Here is a 20892-nt window from a genome sequence, read left to right on the forward strand (position 1 = left end):
GCATATAAAAATACATAAATATATGTACATATACATATATCGAAAGAAAGTCCGCTCTCAAAAGAGATTCGAGAGATTCTCCCGACAGCAGCCGTAGCAACAAACAGTCGCAGCATTCGGCATGGACTTTTGCAGATGCTGCGGTGTTCGTTTAGTCTGAGAAAAACGATCGGAGATCCAGGAGGTGTCTGCTGGACGTGGTATGTGCGCGCTCCCTCGACAACGACTTCTATATATTATTTATATATAGAAACAACATTTTTCTTCACCAAATGTGTCAATTATGTGAGTGTGTGTGTGCGTGTGCGTGTCTGTGTATACGTGCCCATTGGAAGTGGTAGCAAATGTTCGCTGCATTTCAAATTCAATGTGAAAAGTGCAAAAAGGCTATAGATAAATATTTAGCCAACCTTTAAGTGTTCAAATAATAATTTTCATAAATTTTTGTGAATATTCTTTTAGCCAAGAGAAAAGCTTAAATATCTTTGACAACGTCGCTGTCTCCATGTATTTAAATATACATATGTATATATGTGCACGACGTTCTAAATATATATAGGAAAGTAGAAATAATATGTACATAAAATACAACAACAAAAATTGAAAAGAAAAGTAAAACAAATCGTTTTTAAGTATATGCGGCATTAAAAGCAAACAACAAATTGCACAGCAAGTGAAAAGTTTTCGGTTGGAAAAGTCCTGTTACACACATACACACACTGATTGCGTGCGTGCGTGCGTGTGTGTGAGTGCGTGCGTGTTTAAGTGCTTGTGCCAGTGAGTGCGGCCCATGTTAAGGTGGCCCTGTTTTTTGGCTAATTATATAGCTAGTCTGTCTAGCTAGAGCTAAAACATGGAAGGAACACCGGGAACAGCAGACGCTGCCGACGTCGTAGTAGGTAAGACCCAGACACGGGGCGGCTTTTCATGCCTCTGCATAGACAATAGATACCAAGTGTGTTGTGCACATACATACATACATACGCACATACATGTGTATTTATGATCGCTTCGTTTGCGTCTTCGTCTGCTGGGCTCTGCGGCGGTTACGTAATGTGGAACTGAACGGATCTGAATTGAACTAAAATGAACTGTGCGAAATTTATTTCATAATTGTGCGCTAAATAAATAAGCACTCTAATTGCTTTTAATAATTATGTTTAATTAGCTGCGCTTCAATTTTTCTAAAGACATTTTCACTCACATACATACATATGTAGATATATTGATGGCAATATGTATAGATATTTGTACATGCGAGCATTTTAGTATAGTTTTTGTATGAATAATATTTTAAACTATTTTTAGTGCAAATCTTGCAGACAGTCGGCGAAATGGCAAACGGCTGCCCCGTTGCCCGTTGTCCGTTGCCGGCAAAGATTTGCGCATTGCGATTTGCAAAAGAATATGAAATGTATATTTTTATGTAGTTACATGCATATATGTACATTTATGTCGTTTTAGCATGTGAAGTTGTTCGAAAAGAGTTTATATTTAGAGTTGGAATGTGCTCGAAAGTAGGCTAGAGTGCACTTACTCCAAAGTATGTTCATAACAATCTCTAATATTATTATGCAGGGCTGTCAATTCGAGTAATTTTTTATCTAACCAAATCTATAATTAAATCAGAAAATATATATTTATTTTTATATTGTAATTTTTTAAATATAGTACATACATAACTTCAATGAAAAGCCTTATAAATATTCAAATTATATAAAACGGTACATATGCTTCGAAATACCTGACTACATACACGTATACCCATGTATATCTATATGATTACTTTCTCGTTCAACTTAGAACAACAATGTCAAAGAGTTGGACTGATTTAATAAAAGAAATTGTAGAATTAGAGATAGAAAATGGCTTTGAAAAGACCGAATATATATATTTATAAATACATAAATATATTTAACTATGATGTGGGTTCGTATAATATACGATGCGAATAAATTCTATGATTCATGAGCTAGAACTAAATTCATTTGGATTAAATCTACACTTATGAAAATATTAAGTATAAAACTTGGATTTTTATAATACAAAAATTGGTTGATAAAGTTTAGTAGGAAATCAAAGTAAATATTCATTAAATTATTATTTGAGGTAATTTAAAAAGATTGAATTAAAACAAAATGTTTTTTGCCAATGTATGCAGAAAAGAAACAAGATCAAGGAAGAATTGAGTATTTTCTTTTGTTCTTTGCGAAACTAGAATATATAATAATTTACAGGGTTTGTGATGTAAAGAACATAATTATATTGAAAACATACACATGCATATCTAATAGACTAATTTGTTTTTAGTAACATCTCATGTTTTCTTTGATCTTCCATTCAAGAACCTCCTGGCCAGAAAACTGTGCCACTGCGAAAACCAAGGATAACGTTTAGCGACAACTCCAGCTCCCTAATACGCTGCGTACCCAACGAACGTGCGACATTCTTTGTCAAAATCGACTGCGATGAGGAGGATGAAATGGAATTTTTGCCCTTCACATTTCAATGGTAAGTCAAATCCAATAAATTAATAAACATTTGTGTGTGTGTGTGTGTGTTCGGTGTGCATGTGATTCACCGGTTGTGTGCATAATGCCAACAAATTTGCGCACTTACACATATGATTTCTCCTTCACGCTTGCTCAACAAGAACTGCCAAGAGATGCCAGATGAGCATCAATGTCCGATGCTCGCTGCCCGGGTCAACGGCGACTGCGCCCAGAGTCGCAAAAGAAAAAGACGCACGCTACTCTCTGCCTGTGTCGCCTCTCCTGGATGCTCTTCCTCTGAACTGTCGCAGCAGCTGTGTTCGTTCTCTGGCCAATTCGTCTCTTGGGTAATGGCAGGCCAGAGCAGAGCAGAGCAGAGCCGGCTGCTCGCCAGTTCCACTTTGACGATCGGCGCATTAACATATCCGTTGCCCAGCAGCATTTTTCTTTTTTAAATTTTGTCTATAGCTGCGTATATGTGTATATAAGTAGGTGTGCGTGTGTGCGTGTACGACGCTGCGTATACTTGATCAAGTATACGAAATCAATCAAAACTACATATGAGACAGTGCATTAAAGAGATATGTGTCTAAAAAATGTAGTGCAGCCAGAACAAAAGCCTAAAACACACATTGTGTGTGTGTGTGTGCATGTGTTTGTGTGTGTGTCCCTCGTAATGGTGGCGATCTGCTAAATTTAGCTGCATTAACAAATGCGAGCGCGTGAAAAATATTTTGAAAATGCTGTAAAGCTTTGTGTTGTAGCGTCCGTGGTGCTTCATTGCCCAAAAAGTGTTGAAAATTGATTTTCCCTTCAAATTTGTTGTTGGGCCAATTGCTGCCCGACGATTACATAATCAATTCGAAAAGATTTTGCAATACCTGCGCGGGCCAAACAAACAACAAACAACAACAAATGTTGCCAAAAAGGCAGAAGCAACAAGCGAAACATTTCTCGATTCTGAACGTTAACGTTAACTCAATTCTATTGGCGAGACACAGAGAACAAAGAATTATTAGCAAATTCGAAAATGAAATGCGTGGCATCCGTGGGATACGTGTCCCAAAATAAATTCTACAAACAAAAGAAAACAAATTTTCATTTTGTGTTTTTCTGCTTTTTCTTTGTATGCGTGAGCGAGTGTGTGTGTGTGAATACAAAATACAATTAATATAGTCGAGTAGGTGCATTTATTTATAAACATTCTTGTTTTCGATTGAAATATTTTCGTCATTTTTCTTCATTTCTAAATTGGCTTTGGTATTTTTTCTCTTCTGCTCTTTGTTGTTTTGTTTATTTGTTAATAATCATAATAATGCCAAATGGAAATTAATGGCGAACAGCTACAAAAAATGCAAGCACGTGCCTAAACTCATTAATATCTATCTCTAGAGGGCCAATAGAAAAGTATTTAAAGATATTAAATGCTAACCAACGGAAATGATTTTTTAGAAAAAATAAATATATATATATGATATATATTTATGTATGGAAAAATATGTGTAGCTAAATATATTTGATGATTTTATATTTATATATCATTATTTATTGATTTATTGCATTACATTTTAATGAATGAATTCCTATTTAAATATTGTTAGAAAGCTGCTGAGGGTAACATTATTATGTATTTTTGTTTATACTTCCATTTTAATATATGTTAATTGAATCATTCACATTGATTCACATTGTATTGTTTAAAATAGACATATGTAGACATACATATAAAGAGTGAGCTAGAATATACATATGTATATGTAGGTATACGCATATAGAGTGAGATAGGACAAATATGTATGTATAGCCCAGTCAATATATTTCTGTTGTTTCTCTTCTCTTCAAGTTAGCCCTAACAAGCTAGGTCTTAATGCTAAGGGAAATATAAATATTAATATAATGTTAAATAGTAAAATGAATAATTAGGGAATCATCATTTACTAAATAATACACAAAATTAGCATAAATAATAAATGTATAACAATAATTACAAAATAAAACAATACAATTATATTAAATATTTAAATGATTAATAAATATAAATAATAAATAATAATAATAAATAATAATAATAATAAATAATAATAATAATAAATAATAATAATAAATAATAAATAATAAATAATAAATAATAATAATAAATAATAAATTAAATATTTAAATGATTAATAAATAGTATTATTAACAAAACACATAAACAAAAACAATAAAATTAGAGCACTTTCGTTCACTTCACTTTGACTTCAGGCGCACGACTGGTGCCCATTTATATAGCTGCCAAGCGAATACAAATTGAGCGCATCTCACAGAACTTATTCTCTGAGAGTTACTTCTTTTGATCACGAAATGGGTAACTCCAAAGAGGCTGATTTTTGTTGTACTAGTTTACAAACTTTATATAGCATATACATATACATATATAGATATAATAATATTATAATATTAATTACCTCTTTAGAACGAGAATCACGTCTCTATTTCTAACTGAATTTTTACACATTTTACTCAATTACAACAGCGTCGGTGTATTGGCATATATGTATATGTATACTGATATATGCATGTATGTGTGTGCGTATGTGGGTTTATGTGTAAATAGAATATAAATACTTAGAGTAAACATTAGAATTTATCGAACACCATGGGCAACGGATGCTCGAAATGTTGTCGTTGTTGCTGCAACGAACACAAACAATTTCACGGCACGCTCTCCACAGCCTCTGCCTCGTCCGTCTACAGAAAAAGGTAAACAAAAGAGAGAGAGAGAAAGAGAGAGAGAATGAGAAATATATATACATATAAATGCAATTGATTAGCAAATTGATGGGGAATGTCAATGTATACCTAATGTTATTCGTGAATGCTTCTCAGGACCCGTGGCGATATACCCATCGAGAACTCCGATCGCTTTCGCATCACACAGACCAGCAATGCCGTCCAGCTGGCCGTGGAGCATGTGCAGCGCGAGGATGCTGGACACTATACCCTGTTTGCCCGCACGAAAGGCAGCGAGGTGGCGCGCCGGCATGTGGAGCTCATTGTCGAGGACAGATCAACGGGCGAGGATCCACCCGTATTTCTGCGTCGCCTTGTCGATCTCTCCGTCAAAGTGGGAACACGAACTCGCCTCCTAACAGAAATACGCAGCTCAACAGATCTTAAGGTAACAGTTTCTCCAATTCCTTCATCTCTCCATCATTTTAAGCGTATTCTAATTGCGAATTTAGTTAACGTGGTATCGAAACGATCGCAGAATATGTGAGAACGATCGCATCACCGAGACGAATGAGGGCACATTTCACTACTTGGAAGTGAGTCCCGTTGTGCTCGAGGATGGGGGCCAATGGATGTTGATGGCCGAGAATATGGGCGGACGCAATTCCTGTTTGGCCACACTGAATGTGCTGGTGCCCAAGGCCTATAAGACGCCCGAGTTTGTCGAGGAGCTGCGAGCGGTGCTCACCGAGCAGGGCACCGTGTCGCTGGAGTGCAAAGTGGTGGGCGTGCCCACGCCACATTTGCGCTGGTTCAAGGACTCCAAGGAGATCAAAGCGGGCGACATATTCGCGCTCACCGCCAATGCCGATGATCCCACGTCGCTGGGCACGTATACGTGTGAGGCGAAGAACTGCATGGGCGTCACCTACTCCAGCTCCAAGGTGCATGTGGTGGGCCGTGGCAGTCGCGAGGGCTCACTCAAGCCGGCCGACAAGTGGGTAGTCTCGCTCTCTCTCTCCCTCTCTCTTACCGAATTTAATTTGTTTGTTCTTCTCTTATTCTCAGCGTCAGCAGCAGCGCGCCGCCGCCGATCTTCACGAATGAGCTGCGAGACCAGAGCGTCCATATCGGCGACACCATCATACTCGGCTGTCAAGGTGAGTGGCGAATGGCGAGTGGCTCTCAGCGCGTTGGCGTTAGCGTTGGGCATTTTAGCTCCTCCTTGGCAATGTGCCCGAAAAACAAAGAAAAGCACAAAAAAAAATCAAGCAAAAACACTTTTTGTTTATTATTCGAACGCACTCACACACATACAACAGTTGCGATCTACCTTACTGTACATATAGACTATATATAGATATATGTAGTTAGCTTGAAGCGGCATCTGTTTTGTTTTTAGACTGTGTGCTCTCGTGCTCTAGAAACTTGAACTTAATGAATACGCTGGGAATGCTTGGACTGTTGTTGAGGTGGGTCAACAACATGCGCCAAACGAGACGAGCAAAACAAAACCGATAATTGCTAAAAGAGAACGAGAGAGATGGAGAGCGTGCGATCGAAAACGAGAGAGGTAGAGAGTTGAATGTCAGCTACGCTCTTCATAACACTTGCTCTGCCTCTCCCACTCTCGCTCTCTCTCTCTCTGTCTATTGTAGAACAACATGACGTATACTTGATTTTTATTTGCTGGCATATTTCGCAGTTGTGGTTCCGCCTTGGCCCAAAAGCGTCACCTGGTATAACAAAGATGGACGTGTGGAGACCGATGAGCGCTACAAACTAATCGAAGATGGCCTCGGCGTCTATATGATTGAGATCAAGCCCTCGGAATCGTGCGATGCCGGCGACTGGAAATGCGTCGTCACCAGCTTCGAGGGCATTGTGGGCATTTCAACTTGTGTTGTCAACATGGACAGTGAGTCGACAAATGAAATTATAACTAAATACATACATATATTTATGAATATAATTTGCAGTTCCTCGTAATTATCGCAAGCCCAGATTCATGGAGAGCCTGCGCGCCGTGCTGACTGAGGAGGGTTTGGTTTCATTTGAGTGCAAGGTAGTTGGCTTTCCCACGCCAGTGCTCAAGTGGTTCAAGGACGGACACGAGCTGAAGCCCGGCGACGTTTATCAGCTGACGGGCACCAATTCCCTAGGCACCTACTGCTGCATCGCCCGCAACTGCATGGGCGAGACCAGCAGCACGGCGGTGCTCACCGTGGAGGATATACAGAGTCAGCTGACAGACGAGGAGCGTTTGGTCTTTACGCATCAGAATCAAGCGCCCAAGTTTCTAACCGGCCTGAAGAGCACCGATGCCAAAATCAACGAACCATTTCAATTTAAAGTTGTGGTCAGGGCCACACCAGATCCAATTCTCAGCTGGTTCCGGGACGAGCTGCCCATCGATCCGAACGAGCGATACAATCACTATCGGGGCGAGAATGAGGAGTGGCTGCTGGACATCAAGTCGGCCGAGTTTGTCGACCAGGCCGAGTGGAAGTGTGTGGCCGTCAATGACTTTGGCACCAGCATTACCTCGTGCTTCCTCAAGCTGCAGATACCGAGGCACTACAAGAAGCCCCGATTCCTCGAGTGTCTGCGCGCAGTGCTCACCGAGGAGGGGGCCGTCAATCTGGAGTGCAAGGTCATTGGTGTGCCACAGCCGGTGCTCAAGTGGTACAAGGATGGCGTGGAGCTAAAGCCGGGCGACATACACCGGATTATTTCTGGCCAGGATGGCACCTGCTGCTTGGGCACCTACACCTGCGAGGCCCGCAACTGCATGGGCGTTGTGGCCAGCTCCGCTTCGCTGCTGGGCTTCGAGGATGCGCAGCGAGCACAGAAACCAGAGCAGTCTGAGATGAATGAACTACAAAGGAACCTATCGCTGTCCACCATTCAAGAGGAGCACACATCGCAGCTCTATGAGACGCCAGTGGGCGATATAACCATAGACGAGAAGGGCGATGTATCCTTCTCCTTTGACGGCAAAGAAGTGTCAGTGTCCCTGTACGAAACACCTGACCTAACCGAAGAGGAGGCTCTGAAGATTGTTGAGATGTATGCCGATCAGATATCGGAGCATGTGACGGAGCACAATATTGTGGAGCTGCCGCCACTGCGTTTCGTCAAGGAGACTTCACAGTCCGGCAAGCTACTCATGGAGGCAGTCGTCATAGATATAGCACCCGAGTACTTCACCCATGATGAGGATTTGCGCACTGAGGCGGGCATGGATGACATATCCATCACTGAGATCACCGTGCACGGCTCCTCGGGCAGGGAGGGAGTCTTCGATAAGCAAACAGAGAAATATGCACAACAATCGTTTGAGAAAATGGAGGAGGAGCTATCCTTATCAGCACCTATACGAAAGCGCAAGAAATCCCGACCCACGGAAACGGATGAGTTCTTTAGTTTGTCCAAGGCATCCGGATCAGGCAGCCAGGGTGAGGAGGAGACATCTGATCTGCAAACGTTTGCCAGTGCTCAGATGTCCACATCACAGAAGGCAGCTCTGGCCAGCGAAGGCGAAGCAGCCGCTGCCGCCCCACCAAAGCGTAAGAAGTCCAAGAAGCCCACGGATAGCGATTCCTCGAAGACCACTGAGGACGACGCCAAGCTCCAGGACATTTCGGGCGCTGTGGGCGATGGATTAATGATGCAGCCAGCATCGCAGATGAAAGCCGTAACTGATGAGGCGGAGATCAGCAAGAATCTCATGGCATTGGTGCCCCTGGCCAAATTGCTGAGAGTCATTGAGAATCATTTGACTGTGGTCGAGGCAGAGGTACTGGACCAGTCCACCATGATGATGACACCAGCAGCTGCTGATCAAAGCATTGCCATCATCCGGGATATTCTGGAGCCCATCAAACAGATCGAATCGAAGCTGCGCGTCTACTCGGGCGAGACCCAGATCGATGCACTCATCCAGACCATGGAGGACGACATACGCAGGCTGCACATGGGACTGCAGGTGATCGAGAAGTGCGTGGAGATAGACGAGACGGGCGCCACGCTCATCCAAAGGACGAGCGTTTGCATTATTGACAGCGTGGCGGAGCATATGAAGCGGGCGCTCGAGGAGTTGAAGATTGTCAGCTCGAAATTCGAATCGGAGAGCTTGCGAAATCAAATCAACTTGACGGCAGATGATATACACCAGGGTCTGGAAATAACCCAGGGCACCATTAGATCACAGGCTCTGCTGCAGGAGGCCCAAGAATTGGAAGCAGCCAAGCACTTTACAGAGGCCGTGGAGAAGATGCAGGATGTGCCCGACAGCATTTCGTTTGCCTCCATTACGGAAGCCAATTTGCCTAGTGAAGCGAGTGCCTTGAAGGAAATCTGTCAGCCAGTAGCAAGAATACAGGAGGCTCTGGAGCGCGTCGAAATGGAGCTGTCCTTGGAGGAGAGTGAGGAGCAAATCTACAAAAAGGTGCACAAAAAGGTGCTCGACAGCATTGTGCAGCCCATTAAGGATCTGCAGAGCACACTGCAGTCAATAGGGGAGAAGACAGAGTCTCTCGCTGGCTCTGAATCCATCGAGCAAAAGATTAACATGGCCATTTTGGATATTGTAACGCCGCCGCTGTTTGAGCTCAATAAGGGATTGGAGCTGATAGTCAATGAGAAATCAGATAGCGTCGAGGCTGGCATGTTTACGGTGAGCACAGTGGAGTCCATGGTGCCGCCACTCCAGGAGATTCAGAATGGATTGGCCCAGTTGGGCCAGGATCTGGAAAGTGGCCAGGCAGCCAGAGAGGGTGCCAAATTGGATTTGGCAGACACCCAGAAGCTATTGCAGTCCATTGCGCAAGCCGTTCTGCATTTCGAGACGAACATTGAAAGAATATCGGAGCGTCTCAGCGATAATGTGAAGATTCGCTTACAAAACCTGAAGGATGAGCTGTCCGCCCTGATTGGCACCATTTTGGACAAGGATATAACTCGGTATCATGTGCAGCTGCTCGATAAGCTGAAGCGTCCCATCGACGAGCTGAACTATTGCATACGCCAGACTGAGGTGAAATCCACCTCTGGGTCTTTGGCCGATCTGATCGAACCACTCAGCCTACTGCAGGAGAACACGCAGAAGGGACAGGGATTGCTGCTGGCCACAAGGGAAGGCGAGCCGGATAAGCAGGCGCTTCAGTCTCTAGAAAACATACGCAATATAATACGCAATGCTATTATTGATATCGAGGAGCACGAGTTCAAGATTCTGCAGCAGGAGATCCAACAGGACGAGCAGCTGGCTGCCCAGCAGGACAAGTCGTTCAGCGCCTTGCGTAAAGTCCTTGAGACAAAGGTCTCACTAGACGAGTCGATTGCCAACATTGAAACACTGCAGCTGGCACTAAACAGAATTAATGAGAATGACAAAACAACGCCCAAGATCAAATCATCGGCGAATGAGGCTCAAGTTTCGCTCTTGAGAATTCTACAAATCGCCAAGGGATTGGCCACCTTCAGTGAGGCAGAGAACACACTCAACTCGAACGAAACGCAAACAATTCGCATTTTATATGAGATGGGCAAGAGTTTTGCTGATCTCGCCAAGACACTTGATAATCCAGCTGCCGATGACAATGAATTCAATGAGGTCTTGAATAATTTCAACGACATTGTTGCCCAGCAGAGAGAAGCTTTGGATGAGACACTTGCATGGAATGCACTTGCCATATCCAGTCCACTCTCCAGCTTCGTGCATGCACTCGAGAGTCTTCACCCACTGAAACAGTCCAATGAGGACGTATCCACATTGGATGATGTTTCTGTGCTCAAATCATTAGCTGAGTCGTTGCCCACCGAGCCAGAGGCATATGCCGAAGAGCTGAAACCGGGCCAGGAAGCTCTGAAGAAGCCAGCTGAGATGTTGCTCTCAGATCTGAATCATGGCATTGCAGCTGTCCTCTCGCATTGTGAGGATCTGGACGTAAGCTCCTTGCGCGGAGAAACAGGTGAACAACTGCAAGCGGCCATCATTAAAATGCAGGATCTGCAGAGCAACATTGCGCTAGTGCAAGAAGCCAACATTGTCGAGGCTGCCCAGTCCTTCTCCGAAGGCACCGATCCTGGCACTTTTGCCGCGGCCATGTGCAGCCTGGAGCGCTGTGTGCTCGAGGTGGAGGAATGCATAGCACACAGTGGAGCGGAAAGTCTAAAGGATCTGGAGCTATCTAAGCTCAAGACATTGGCCACACCACTTCACGATCTACGGCAATACTGCGAGCAAATTGATATTCAGGCAGTGGAACAGGCACTCGATATGTCCTCCCAGAACATATCGGAGCTTAAGACCAGCGGGCAGCAGCACACAGTTGAGGATGCCGCCAAGGAGGCAGCAGTCGTCGCTGCAGAGCCAAAAGTCGAGGTCCTCGATGTGCAACAGGGCGTGGAAAGCGGCATCAAGCAGCTGGAGGCTTGCTTGGAGGTAACCAAGAGCGAAGATCACGAGGAGCTCCGTCAAGTGAGCGAAATAATGCAACAGCTGAACGCCGATTTGAAGAATATTCAGCAGGCGCTCGTCTCAGACAGCAATCAACAGGAAACTGTCCTGGCTCAGGCGAAAATCGCACGCACCATGTTCAAGTTGAAGGAGTGCTTGGTGCACACCTACGAATCGGGTCTGGTCGATTCCCTAGACAATGTGGAAAGCGCTTTCGAAGACATTCTACTGTCTCTGCCGGTGCTGGAGACGCAGCTTGCTCAAGAGATGTACTCCGAAATCGAGAATACTTTCAAGAACTTTATGACCTACTCTCAGCAACAGTCGCTGGGCAATGTGCAGCGCAGCTTTGAACAGCTGTTGGAATCGATCAGAGCCGTGGCCATTTCGCCAAACGTTGATATAGATAAGTCATCGACTTTAATGATCAATCTTCAGACAAACCTAATGTCCACATTCAGAGCTCTCAACGAAGTCAGCGAAAAGGCTGAGAATGATTTACTGAGCGCCCTACTGAAGACCCAAAACAGTCTGGTGGGCGTGTTTGATTTCATTGAGAATAATGAGAATGCAATACGCATCATCGAACTGCTGCAAGAGATTGATGCCATATCTGCGGAGCTCAAGAGTTTGACTCAACTCCCTGTCGCACCCACAGTGCCAATTGACATCAGTGCAATAATTGAGAACGTGACAGCGGGCAAGACGTTCCTTACGGAAATCGAGCGGGGCTTGCAAAACGATGATCCACTGAGTGCCAAGCTTCTTGAAGAACACACAGACGAGATCGGTCAACTGGAAGCCACGCTAATTCAAATCGAAAATGATATTCTATCGCAGCCGCAGCTAACGCAAATCACATCAGAGCAACTTTTGCTCATCGAGACTCTGCAGCAGCAAATAAACAATCTGCACGAAAAACTAATTCATTTAAGTGCCACACTCGATGTACAAAGCGAAGAAACACCCACTCAGGTAGAGGGCCCGGAAATAGAAGAGCAATTGGAGCAGGCAAAGGTTGCTCAAGAGAAATCCGAAGTGAAGGCCAAACGAAAACTGGAGGAAGATTCAAAAGAAATTTCAACCAAAAAACCCAAAGATGAAGTTGATGCAAAGGTCGCTGAAGTACCGGAAATCCAAGAGAAACTCAAGACTAAAACTTCTCTTGAGAAGGAACAAGAATTAAGAAAGACTTTAGATATAAAATTCTTAGACTTGTGCAGTGCTGTACAACGTTTGTCGAATAAGCCTGAAGAAATATCAATTATAGCCGACAGCAAAGAAATTATGGATAACTTGGAAAGCCCTGATAAAGTCGTCAAGGGAATCTTTAAGCTTCGAGAGCACATTGTACATACTTATGAAGGCAAATCTCCTGACGAACAAACCGACAAAGACATTGCAGAAGCATTTATCGAATCACTGCTTGATGCGTCTCCACTTGCTTCAGAGAAAATTATCGAAAGTTACGTAAAAGAAATTAAGACAAACATAATACTAAGCAAAGCTGCGCTTCAGCTTATTGGCGGATCTGAATTGGGTGTAAAATCCTCCTTAATAGCACCAAAACTTGTTAAGCTTGAAGCCATTTCAGAAGACATCAAGTCTAATCTACAAATTGAAAAGTCTTCTCAAAAGATGATCCAATTACAACAAGCCCTAATGGATATTTTCGTATTGGTCGATGATTTGCTAGACGATAAAACAGCTATATTAAAACTTATTATTGAACATCTGAAGTCTGTTCTTCTATCAGAATATGATTATATCGAGAAAAACGAGGGGAAACTCCAAACTGCAACTATTGAAGCAAAAATTCATAAAATTACCAAAGAAATTTTAAATTTTAGCGAAAAGTTGCAACAGCTCAATGCAGATATAATTGCTGAAAATCTCCTTGAAAAAGAATCAATCGAAGGGCAAAAACTGGATGCGAAGCAGAAGAAATTGACTGAAGAGGAAGCTGAAAAGAAAGCCCAACAAGGAGAAGTATCTGAAGTAGTTGCTGAGAAACTAGCTGAAGAAAAGATCCCCGAAAGTAAGAAACCTGAAGTTAAGGAAGCAGAAGCAGAGGCCCAAAAAGCGAAGGTACTTGAAAAAGAATCAGCCGAACAGAAGAAACTGGATGCGAAGCAGAAGAAATTGACTGAAGAGGAAGCTGAAAAGCAAGCCCAACAAGGAGAAATATCTGAAGTAGTTGCTGAGAAACTAGCTGAAGAAAAGATCGCCGAGAGTAAGAAACCTGAAGTGAAAGAAGCGGAAACTGAAACTCAAAAGGCAAAGAAACTTGAAAAAGAATCAGTCGAACAGAAGAAACTGGATGCAAAACAGAAGAAGCAGGCTGAAAAGGATGCCGAGAAGAAAGCGCAACAGGGAGAAGTATCTGAAGTTGTAGCTGAGAAAGTATCTGAAGAAAAAGTCCCCGAGAGTAAGAAATCTGAAGTTCAAGAAGCAGAAGCAGAGGCCCAAAAAGCGAAGATACTTGAAAAAGAATCAGCCGAACAACAAAAACTGGATGCAAAACAGAAGAAGCAGGCTGAAAAGGATGCTGAGAAGAAAGCGCAACAGGGAGAAACATCTGAAGTTGTAGCTGAGAAAGTATCTGAAGAAAAAGTCCCCGAGAGTAAGAAATCTGAAGTTCAAGAAGCAGAAGCAGAGGCCCAAAAAGCGAAGATACTTGAAAAAGAATCAGCCGAACAACAAAAACTGGATGCAAAACAGAAGAAGCAGGCTGAAAAGGATGCTGAGAAGAAAGCGCAACAGGGAGAAACATCTGAAGTTGTAGCTGAGAAAGTATCTGAAGAAAAAGTCCCCGAGAGTAAGAAACCTGAAGTTAAGGAAGCGGAAATCAAGTCTCAAAAGGAAACAGAGACACAAAAAGAAGGAACAGTTGAAAAGCAAAAACTGGAGGCGAAGGAAAAGAAAAAGCTTAAAGAAGATAACTTGGAAGAGCAAAAACAAAATTTGCAAGTCATATTTTTGCAAATGGTTAAAGCTTCTGAATCTCAAACTTCTAATGATACCTTGAAATCCATCGTTATAGAAAGTAATGATATAATAGACAATCTGGAAGACTCTGATAGAGTTGCCAAGTCTATATTCAAACTCCGAGAGCTCATCGTCCATACCTACGATGGAAAAGCAGAGGAAGAACTTAAGGAAAAAGAAATTTTAGAAACATTTATCGAGTCACTTCTGGAAGCTTTTCCAGCTGCTACAGAAAATATTATCAACCACTATATAAAAGAAATTGAAGCAAATGTTATTTTAACACAAGCCGCTGTTCAACTAATTGACGAGACAGACATGTTTGCGAAGCCGTCATTATTAATACCAAAAATATTAAATCTGGAAAATATTGCAAAGAACATAAGAACTAATCTGAAAGTTGAAAAGTCCACAGAAATGATGATTCATCTGCAACAGAACTTAATGGACACTTTTCTAATACTTGATGATCTATTAGAAGATAATACGTCTAGTCTAAAACCTCTCATTGAGGAAGCAAAACATGTTCTTCTGTCGGAGTATGATTATATTGAAAACAAGCAGGGGCCCCTACAAACTGCAACAATTGAAGGACAAATTCATAAAATTACCAAAGAAATATTAAACATTTGCGAAAATTTACAGAAAAGCAACAACAATGTAGTTACAGAATCTACGCAAAAAATGGTGCTACAAAAAGAATCAATCGAAGAACAGAAACTAGATACGAAGCTGAACAAACAGGCTGAAAACGATGCTGAAAAGAAAGCCGAACAAGGCGAAGTATCCGAGAAAGTATCTGAAGAAAAAGTCCCCGAGAGTAAGAACCCTGAAGTTAAAGAATCTGAAGCAGAGGCCCAAATAGCGAAGGTACTTGAAAAAGAATCAGCCGAACAACAGAAACTGGATGCAAAACAGAAGAAGCAGGCTGAAAAGGATGCTGAGAAGAAAGTGCAGCAGGGAGAAGTATCTGAAGTTGTAGCTGAGAAAGCATCTGAAGAAAAAGTCCCCGAGAGTAAGAAACCTGAAGTTAAAGAAGCAGAAGCAGAGGCCCAAAAAGCGAAGGTACTTGAAAAAGAATCAGCCGAACAACAGAAACTGGATGCAAAACAGAAGAAGCAGGCTGAAAAGGATGCTGAGAAGAAAGCGCAGCAGGGAGAAGTATCTGAAGTTGTAGCTGAGAAAGCATCTGAAGAAAAAGTCCCCGAGAGTAAGAAACCTGAAGTTAAAGAAGCAGAAGCAGAGGCCCAAAAAGCGAAGGTTCTTGAAAAAGAATCAGCCGAACAGCAGAAACTGGATGCAAAACAGAAGAAGCAGGCTGAAAAGGATGCTGAGAAGAAAGCGCAGCAGGGAGAAGTATCTGAAGTTGTAGCTGAGAAAGTATCTGAAGAAAAAGTCCCCGAGAGTAAGAAACCTGAAGTACAAGAAGCAGAAGCAGAGGCCCAAAAAGCGAAGGTTCTTGAAAAAGAATCAGCCGAACAGCAGAAACTGGATGCAAAACAGAAGAAGCAGGCTGAAAAGGATGCTGAGAAGAAATCGCAGCAGGGAGAAGTATCTGAAGTTGTAGCTGAGAAAGTATCTGAAGAAAAAGTCCCCGAGAGTAAGAAACCTGAAGTACAAGAAGCAGAAGCAGAGGCCCAAAAAGCGAAGGTTCTTGAAAAAGAATCAGCCGAACAGCAGAAACTGGATGCAAAACAGAAGAAGCAGGCTGAAAAGGATGCTGAGAAGAAAGCGCAGCAGGGAGAAGTATCTGAAGTTGTAGCTGAGAAAGTATCTGAAGAAAAAGTCCCCGAGAGTAAGAAACCTGAAGTTAAAGAAGCAGAAGCAGAGGCCCAAAAAGCGAAGGTTCTTGAAAACGAATCAGCCGAACAACGGAAACTGGATGCAAAACAGATGAAACAGGCTGAAAAGGATGCTGAGAAGAAAGCGCAGCAGGGAGAAGTATCTGAAGTTGTAGCTGAGAAAGTATCTGAAGAAAAAGTCCCCGAGAGTCAGAAACCTGAAGTTAAAGAAGCAGAAGCAGAGGCCCAAAAAGCGAAGGTTCTTGAAAACGAATCAGCCGAACAACAGAAACTGGATGCAAAACAGAAGAAGCAGGCTGAAAAGGATGCTGAGAAGAAGGCGCAGCAGGGAGAAGTATCTGAAGTTGTAGCTGAGAAAGTATCTGAAGAAAAAGTCCACGAGAGTAAAAAACCTGAAGTTAAAGAAGCAGAGGCAGAGGCCCAAAAAGCGAAGGTACTTGAAAAAGAATCAGCCGAACAACAGAAACTGGATGCAAAACAGATGAAACAGGCTGAAAAGGATGCTGAGAAGACAGCGCAGCAGGGAGAAGTATCTGAAGTTGTAGCTGAGAAAGTATCTGAAGAAAAAGTCCCCGAGAGTAAGAAACCTGAAGTACAAGAAGCAGAAGCAGAGGCCCAAAAAGCGAAGGTTCTTGAAAACGAATCAGCCGAACAACAGAAACTGGATGCAAAACAGAAGAAGCAGGCTGAAAAGGATGCTGAGAAGAAGGCGCAGCAGGGAGAAGTATCTGAAGTTGTAGCTGAGAAAGTATCTGAAGAAAAAGTCCCCGAGAGTAAGAAACCTGAAGTACAAGAAGCAGAAGCAGAGGCCCAAAAAGCGAAGGTTCTTGAAAACGAATCAGCCGAACAACAGAAACTGGATGCAAAACAGAAGAAGCAGGCTGAAAAGGATGCTGAGAAGAAGGCGCAGCAGGGAGAAGTATCTGAAGTTGTAGCTGAGAAAGTATCTGAAGAAAAAGTCCCCGAGAGTAAGAAACCTGAAGTACAAGAAGCAGAAGCAGAGGCCCAAAAAGCGAAGGTTCTTGAAAACGAATCAGCCGAACAACAGAAACTGGATGCAAAACAGAAGAAGCAGGCTGAAAAGGATGCTGAGAAGAAGGCGCAGCAGGGAGAAGTATCTGAAGTTGTAGCTGAGAAAGTATCTGAAGAAAAAGTCCAGGAGAGTAAGAAACCTGAAGTTAAAGAAGCAGAAGCAGAGGCCCAAAAAGCGAAGGTTCTTGAAAACGAATCAGCCGAACAACAGAAACTGGATGCAAAACAGATGAAACAGGCTGAAAAGGATGCTGAGAAGACAGCGCAGCAGGGAGAAGTATCTGAAGTTGTAGCTGAGAAAGTATCTGAAGAAAAAGTCCCCGAGAGTAAGAAACCTGAAGTACAAGAAGCAGAAGCAGAGGCCCAAAAAGCGAAGGTTCTTGAAAACGAATCAGCCGAACAACAGAAACTGGATGCAAAACAGAAGAAGCAGGCTGAAAAGGATGCTGAGAAGAAGGCGCAGCAGGGAGAAGTATCTGAAGTTGTAGCTGAGAAAGTATCTGAAGAAAAAGTCCACGAGAGTAAAAAACCTGAAGTTAAAGAAGCAGAGGCAGAGGCCCAAAAAGCGAAGGTACTTGAAAAAGAATCAGCCGAACAACAGAAACTGGATGCAAAACAGAAGAAGCAGGCTGAAAAGGATGCTGAGAAGAAGGCGCAGCAGGGAGAAGTATCTGAAGTTGTAGCTGAGAAAGTATCTGAAGAAAAAGTCCCCGAGAGTAAGAAACCTGAAGTTAAAGAAGCAGAAGCAGAGGCCCAAAAAGCGAAGGTACTTGAAAAAGAATCAGCCGAACAACAGAAACTGGATGCAAAACAGATGAAACAGGCTGAAAAGGATGCTGAGAAGACAGCGCAGCAGGGAGAAGTATCTGAAGTTGTAGCTGAGAAAGTATCTGAAGAAAAAGTCCCCGAGAGTAAGAAACCTGAAGTTAAAGAAACAGAAGCAGAGGCCCAAAAAGCGAAGGTACTTGAAAAAGAATCAGCCGAACAGCAGAAACTGGATGCAGAACAGAAAAAACAGGCTGAAAAGGATGCTGAAAAGAAAGCACAACAAGGAGAAATATCTGAAGTAGTTGCTGAGAAACTAGCTGAAGAAAAGATCACCGAGAGTAAGAAACCTGAAGTGAAAGAATCTGAAGCAGAGGCCCAAATAGCGAAGGTACTTGAAAAAGAATCAGCCGAACAACAGAAACTGGATGCAAAACAGAAGAAGCAGGCTGAAAAGGATGCTGAGAAGAAAGTGCAGCAGGGAGAAGTATCTGAAGTTGTAGCTGAGAAAGTATCTGAAGAAAAAGTCCCCGAGAGTAAGAAACCTGAAGTTAAAGAAGCAGAAGCAGAGGCCCAAAAAGCGAAGGTACTTGAAAAAGAATCAGCCGAGCAACAGAAACTGGATGCAAAACAGAAGAAACAGGCTGAAAAGGATGCTGAGAAGAAAGTGCAACAGGGAGAAGTATCTGAAGTTGTAGCTGAGAAAGTATCTGAAGAAAAAGTCCCCGAGAGTAAGAAACCTAAAGTTAAAGAAGCAGAAGCAGAGGCCCAAAAAGCGAAGGTACTTGAAAAAGAATCAGCCGAACAACAGAAACTGGATGCGAAACAGAAGAAGCAGGCTGAAAAGGATGCTGAAAAGAAGGCGCAGCAGGGAGAAGTATCTGAAGTTGTAGCTGAGAAAGTATCTGAAGAAAAAGTCCCCGAGAGTAAGAAACCTGAAGTTAAAGAAGCAGAAGCAGATGCCCAAAAAGCGAAGGTACTTGAAAAAGAATCAGCCGAACAACAGAAACTGGATGCAAAACAGAAGAAGCAGGCTGAAAAGGATGCCGTGAAGAAAGCTCAACAAGGAGAAATATCTGAAGTTACAGCTGAGAGTGTATCTGAAGAAAAAGTCTCCGAGAGTAAGAAACCTGAAGTTAAGGAAGCGGAAATCGAGTCTCAAAAGGAAACAGAGACACAAAAAGAAGGAACAGTTGAAAAGCAAAAACTGGAGGCGAAGGAAAAGAAAAAGCTTAAAGAGGATAACTCGGAAGTGCAAAAACAAAATTTGCAAGTCATATTTTTGCAAATGGTTAAAGCTTCTGAATCTCAACCATCTAATGATACCTTGAAATCCATTGTTATAGAAAGTAATGATATAATTGACAACTTGGAAGACTCTGATAGAATTGTGAAGTCTATATTCAAACTCAGAGAGCACATTGTCCATACCTACGATAGAAAAGAAGGGGAAGAACTAAAAGAAAAGAAAATTTTAGAAGCATTTATTGAAGCAGTCCTTCAGGTGTCTCCAACTGCTTCAAAGAAAATGATGGAAATTTACGTAAAAGAAATTAAGACAAATATAATACTAAGCAAAGCTGCGCTTCAGCTTATTGGCGGATCTGAATTGGGTGTAAAATCCTCCTTAATAGCACCAAAACTTGTCAAGCTTGAAGCCATTTCAGAAGACATCAAGTCTAATCTACAAATTGAAAAGTCTTCTCAAAAGATGATCCAATTACAACAAGCCCTAATGGATATTTTCGTATTGGTCGATGATTTGCTAGACGATAAAACAGCTATATTAAAACCTATTATTGAACATCTGAAGTCTGTTCTTCTATCAGAATATGATTATATCGAGAAAAACGAGGGGAAGCTCCAAACTGCAACTATTGAAGCAAAAATTTATAAAATTACCAAAGAAATTTTAGATTTTAGCGAAAAGTTGCAACAGCTCAATGCAGATATAATTGCTGAAAATCTCCTTGAAAAAGAATTAGTCGAAGAACAGAAATTGGATGCAAAGCAGAAGAAGCAGACTGAAAAGGATGCCGAGAAGAAAGCGCAACAGGGAGAAGTATCTGAAGTTGTAGCTGAGAAAGTATCTGAAGAAAAAGTCCCCGAGAGTAAGAAACCTGAAGTTAAAGAAGCAGAAGCAGATGACCAAAAAGCGAAGGGACTTGAAAAAGAATCAGCCGAACAACAGAAACTGGATGCAAAACAGAAGAAACAGGCTGAAAAGGATGCTGAAAAGAAAGCCCAACAAGGAGAAATATCTGAAGTAGTTGCTGAGAAACTAACTGAAGAAAAGATCCCCGAAAGTAAGAAACTTGAAGTTAAGGAAGCGGAAACTGAGGTTCAAAAGGCAAAGAAACTTGAAAAAGAATCAGTCGAACAGAAGAAACTGGATGCAAAACAGAAGAAGCAGGCTGAAAAGGATGCTGAGAAGAAAGTGCAGCAGGGAGAAGTATCTGAAGTTGTAGCTGAGAAAGTATCTGAAGAAAAAGTCCCCGAGAGTAAGAAACCTGAAGTTAAAGAAGCAGAAGCAGAGGCCCAAAAAGCAAAGGTACTTGAAAAAGAATCAGCCGAACAACAGAAACTGGATGCAAAACAGAAGAAACAGGCTGAAAAGGATGCTGCAAAGAAAGACCAA

The 20892-nt window shown here is 42.4% G+C and overlaps 1 protein-coding gene across 1 annotated transcript; it reads left to right on the forward strand.

Annotated features, from left to right (window-relative positions):
- Nucleotides 1-135: 135 nt before the first annotated feature.
- Nucleotides 136-19607, forward strand: LOC115562580 (uncharacterized). Its single transcript, XM_089262114.1, has 9 exons — nt 136-285; nt 463-899; nt 2346-2511; nt 5361-5652; nt 5717-6201; nt 6273-6364; nt 6910-7122; nt 7184-19523; nt 19601-19607. Exons 2-9 carry the CDS (start codon nt 854-856, stop codon nt 19605-19607), a joined length of 13641 nt encoding a protein of 4546 aa, XP_089118240.1. The 5' UTR covers nt 136-285; nt 463-853.
- Nucleotides 19608-20892: the final 1285 nt, after the last annotated feature.

The sequence above is a fragment of the Drosophila navojoa genome, chromosome 5, assembly GCF_054131105.1.
Source record: "Drosophila navojoa isolate 15081-1374.11 chromosome 5, UAZ_NAV_1.0, whole genome shotgun sequence".
Taxonomy (NCBI): domain Eukaryota; kingdom Metazoa; phylum Arthropoda; class Insecta; order Diptera; family Drosophilidae; genus Drosophila; species Drosophila navojoa.